Consider the following 4923-nt stretch of genomic DNA (forward strand, 5'->3'; position numbering starts at 1 on the left):
AATCAGCTAAACAAGCAAACTGTTCAAACACATACCAAGTGGTTAAGGAAACAAGAATTTGTTGATAATATTAAAATGAAAACAAAACCTCCCACCATTTACCAATTTTGTTTCATTGTATTTTTCCTCTCACTTTAAGAAAACCAGCTTTAATCATTGTGATTTAATTTTAGACTAAAACTAAGTGAAATATACACTCCAAATATTTAATCTGCCTCAATAAATATATAAAAAGTACATATGCTAGTAATCACTGGAAAAACTGTAAAGTGTAAACAACGATATGGGCCAAAGTGATATTTCAATCCTTTCATTAAAAGGGAGGTAGCTCAATAGTAAAACACTTGTCTAGCATGTGTACTGCAGAACTAGGAAAAAAAAAATAGAGACAAAACTGAGAGGTGCATTTCCCTTTTGGAAAGAGTAAATGATCAGTCAGTAGTGTCTATCAGTGCAAATGATTAGTCATCATAGTTTACCAGGATTCTGTTTGGGTAGCAACATGATTCTATTGACAATCAATTGTGCTCTGCTGGATGTTTAATGCAACATTAACCAAATGACTATAGTGACATCCATCTCTGAGTTCCGTATCTCAACACGTAAGCCTCACATCTTTCATTAAAAATATTTTCAAGCAGTATATAGAAACTTTTCAAGTGAAACTCATGAACTATTTTCCCTGCCCAATACTGAGAAACTAAGGAATATCATACTCAATATAGGGAATATATACTTTCAGAAAATTTATTCCGGTAGTTTTATTATTTTATTATTTCCTATTAATACAAAAAAGTAATATTATATAATTTGAAGTAAAATATATCAAGAAAAAATAAACGTATTCACAATCCCAAATCCAGAAATGACCACTGCTAGCATTTTGACATAGTTCTTTCCAATCTACTTTATCCATTTGTAATCAGTAATACAATTAAAATCGTACCACACAGTTTTTATTATCTCACTTTTTTTATTAATATTGTGTTATAATTTCCCATGTTGTTAAATATTATTTAAATCAAGAATTTTAAACTCTACGCTACAAACCAATTGGTTAGATGTATGGTACTATATTTAAGAGGTAATATATTTACCTCTGAAGAAGCATAGAGGCTTCTTCAGTTTTAAGGCATTATAACATAGAGCAGACATAAAAAGAGTCTAAATTAAATTTCTAGATAAAAATAATATAGATAATGAAAGGACTGTTTTACCTAAGTCACTGCATTTGGAGACTCATTACTTTAAAAAGGTGAACATCTCTAAAGGCAGGTTTTTAAATGTTCTCCATGTCGCTGGGACCACTTGCTGTGATAGTGTTGAGGAATACGCCTAAATTTCTGCTATGAGCAGCTTCTGTGATATTGCCTCAGAAATGAGATCTCAGGTAGGTTTTGTCTTCTTACAATAGGGAAGAATCATCTGGAATAGCTGGCATGCTGAGCGTAAGGGTTCACGTCTGTAGCACCACAGCAGGTAGAGATCTTGATTGTCAGAATCAACTGTGAGTGCTGTATAAAATAGTTATCACCATGATGTGCATCGACTGGCAAAACAAGAACGATTAGCTGTGAAATGCTTATTCATAATGTAGGTTGCCTCTATGGTCAAAGTAAAGTGGAGAAATAAATGAAACACTAGATAATTTAAAAATCAATATCAATAAACTTGATAAAGATTAAAAAATCCTTTTAATAAATAACTCCAAATTGTTTTTAATAAAACATTTCAAATATTGATTCTATTTAATATTTGGAAAATTCAACAAGACTGTTAGGTTTTAACTTTAGAGTCTATGAACTGCATTATTATGTTCTTTTTATTCCACTTTGAATTATTAAAGTTTCTAAAATCCCAAACAATAATGTTTTAAAAAATGAGAATAACATGTGCACTATTCAGTGTGTTAGAGTTCAAAGTGTCTGAAAAAGCCTGCATGCAAACCCACCAATTCAATCTACCTAGTAATTGGCACCATGCAGAGGCTAATCAAAATCTGCAGTGCGATTAAACAAGGCTATCTAGGACAGCAACTAGATAATGGTTACTCTGCTCCTGGAGGAATTGGAAAAACAAATTTAGAACCTTGCCTCTGGTTCCCAGTCTATTCCCCCTGAACAATTATACAAATTGGCATATGACTTTTGGATCCCTCTTCAGTGATTGAATTAGGAGGAGTGCTTGTGTTCTCTTTGGTAGTTATTTGAAAGAGGAAAACAGCTGTTTGCAACATCCCCTTCCCGTGGGTGCTTCCTAACAAAGACTCAGTGTCTCCAAGAAAGAAGTGTAGGTTACCCTTATTGATTACATGACAGTTACTATGGGCTTTGCTTTGTTCACAAAGTAAGAAATACCCTCATCAGAAAAAAATTAAAAACAGAAACTCACCCACTAGAAGATAAAACTTTGTTTCTCACATTTGAAAGCACAGGTTCAGAATGGAAAAAAGATTTAAACCACCAGGTGGATTCTGCCATTTTGGGTAATCCTATCAAATAAACTTTTAATTATTCCATTATCGAATGAATTTGAAAGATTAAAAGTAAAGGAAAATAATGAGAGTAACACTGGTAAGAAATAAATTAAGTACCTTGAAGAGTTCTGTCATCTTCTATTAAATTAACAGAATCAGAGCTAGTTAAGGAACTAACTGAAGAAATACTGTACTCTAGGAAACAAATAAAGACAGAAATAAATAACAGGCAAAAAGACATGCACAGCATATCATGTATATATATATGTGTATATATTTTTTTCTCAAGAAACATAGTTTGAAATCATTGTATCCTGATCATGAAATCACAAGTTGAAAAATTAATCAAATTCTCAATGAAAAAGTTTCTACTAATAAGGTCTATTAATTTTCATGGTGGACAACTCTCACTCTCCATTGATAGAGATATTGAATTTAAAATATCTTATAAATGTCAAATTCAAAAGCTAAGAATTACAAAATCAAGAATGAATAGCATTGTACTACATAGTAAATATTACAGGTGTAAATTTTTAAAATCCCAACATTACCAAATTTAGAAAGTAAGAAATTATTTTATAAGAACATTTTGTTTGTCTTTTAACACTTATATTTTAAAGCAGTAAATCTATTAAAAGAACAGACTATAAAAATAACATTTTTTGTAAAAACAATAAATCCTTAGATGTTTCTCATTCTTAAACTATAAACAATCCTTGAAATGACTTTTTCATAGATTGCCGGAATAGATAATTTTACTAAATGTCAATTTGATTCTGAAATGCTCTTTTCATTTTATGAAATCTCTCAGTCTTCTCAGGATGGCCAAATTTTCTTTTCAGCCATGAATATGTAGGACAGATAGCTAGATTAAAAAATGAGACTGGGTAGAGAGATGCTGACCTGTCATCCACTGCAAGGAATGGAAAGTAGAAAATCTTTGAACCAGACTCATACTATTCCCTCTTTTCTAAGGAATTAGGTGATATTTTGTTCATGCAAAATTATTGATTTTTAATTAATAATGTATCCTATGAAATCTCAATCAATACAGATGCCACTTTTTTTTTCCTTTTTGATACTGGGGATTGCACTCAGAGGCACTTGACCACTGAGCCACATCCTCAGCCCTATTTGGCATTTTATTTAGAGACAGGGTCTCACTGAGTTGCTTAGTGTCTTGCTTTTGCTGAGGCTGGCTTTGAACTCATGATCCTCCTGTCTCAGCTTCCCTGAGCTGCTGGGATTACAGGCGTGCACCACCGTGCCTGTCCTAGATGTCAAATTTAAAGTGGTATAAATGCCAAATTTAAAAACTTAGGAAGTACAAAACCAAAAATGAACACTATTGTTCTAACTTAGAAATATTACAGATGCCTATTTTTAAAAACTACAAAATTACCAAAATTAGAAAGTAAGAAGTTAAGCCATACTCATGAAACAAAAGCTGACTTTCCCTTGTTTGTAAGAGTTGGAGGCCTCATCAGTGTATCACGGCTAAAGCAAAGCAATGAGCCTGGGAAGCACTAGTGCCAGGAACCACCTATCTTCTGCAGCTGTTCCTTCCCCATCAGCAGAACTGTCAGCTCCCTCCCTTCAGTTCTGACCATGACATACTGGCCAACAACACCCCACAATCACACTTCTCATCACATTCTCCAGGAATATTCTCTAATGATAATACAACTTACTTCGGTAATACTGATTTTTGGCCAGAAGACATCCAATGGAAGGTACTGTTGCCATGGTTTGTCCCTTGAGAGATGGAGCAGCAATCCGAGGAAAAATAACCAGAAAAGAGATGTTGATAAATACCATGGAGTTTCCTTTTCCCTTTTTACATGTGAATATTATGTTGCAAAGTAAAATCATTTACCATGTAATAAATATCTGGAGAAGGATTTTAACAATTTACCTGGAATTGCAATTAAATAGACTGCAATCAACCAAACAAGATGCAATTAACTAGTATATTTAGTTGGAAAAAAAAAAAAACTTACATATTCAACTACACATGGTGCGAACACAATTTACTCTGTCTAAAACAAACCAAAGGTTCAGGAAAAAATAAAAGTGTTAACACAGCCAGGGCGCAATAACTCACCTATTTGTTTTCTCCAACCTGATCTTCTAAAAATATGTAGTTTTAAAGTTTCTTCAGAAAAAGCACATTCTGAAAGCAGTACCACCACAGTGGCAGTTGATGTGGTCGAGAATCTGTGAGCAACCTTATATTTAGAAGCCCAAGCTGGCTGGTGCCTGAACTATTGGTAATTTGAGGTGAGGTGGCACACCGCCAGGCCAAGGCAATGACTGAATGCTCTCTGCCCGTCTCTGCCCTCCAGCAGTCCAAAGGACCTTTAGACTTGTCAGCATGCCGAGTTTCACTGCAGTGATAGGGAAGGATTTGGCCTTGACCCTGTTTGGGACTCACTCTTTAATGCCAC

At 33.8% G+C, this 4923-nt stretch overlaps 1 protein-coding gene across 4 annotated transcripts; it reads right to left on the minus strand.

The window, feature by feature from the left end:
* Nucleotides 1-755: 755 nt before the first annotated feature.
* On the minus strand, nt 756-4705 carry Ppdpfl (pancreatic progenitor cell differentiation and proliferation factor like). 4 transcript variants are annotated; one of them, XM_026395192.2, is made up of 5 exons: nt 4581-4705; nt 4168-4231; nt 2594-2671; nt 2392-2491; nt 756-1514 (listed from the first exon to the last, which is right to left on the minus strand). In XM_026395192.2, the coding sequence occupies exons 2-5, from the start codon at nt 4220-4222 to the stop codon at nt 1502-1504; spliced, it is 246 nt and encodes an 81-aa protein (XP_026250977.2). In that variant the 5' UTR covers nt 4223-4231; nt 4581-4705; the 3' UTR covers nt 756-1501. The 4 variants fall into 4 exon arrangements, with proteins under 4 accessions (XP_026250977.2, XP_026250975.2, XP_026250976.2 ...); XM_026395190.2 differs by having other exon boundaries at nt 756-1549; XM_026395191.2 differs by having other exon boundaries at nt 756-1549; nt 4168-4252.
* Between the last annotated feature and the right edge of the window lie 218 nt (nt 4706-4923).

This window comes from Urocitellus parryii, chromosome 7, assembly GCF_045843805.1.
Source record: "Urocitellus parryii isolate mUroPar1 chromosome 7, mUroPar1.hap1, whole genome shotgun sequence".
Taxonomy (NCBI): Eukaryota; Metazoa; Chordata; class Mammalia; order Rodentia; family Sciuridae; genus Urocitellus; species Urocitellus parryii.

What these genes read in the sequence shown, in the direction of transcription:
- Ppdpfl (XM_026395190.2), bottom strand. Translation starts at nt 4,222, where the DNA reads ATGGCAACAGTACCTTCCATTGGATGTCTTCTGGCCAAAAATCAGTAT. An exon ending in CAAAAATCAGTATTACCGAA is followed by an intron (nt 2,672 to 4,167) that starts GTAAGTTGTATT and finishes TTTGTTTCCTAG; the next exon opens with AGTACAGTATTTCTTCAGTT. An exon ending in AGATGACAGAACTCTTCAAG is followed by an intron (nt 2,492 to 2,593) that starts GTACTTAATTTA and finishes TTTATTTGATAG; the next exon opens with GATTACCCAAAATGGCAGAA.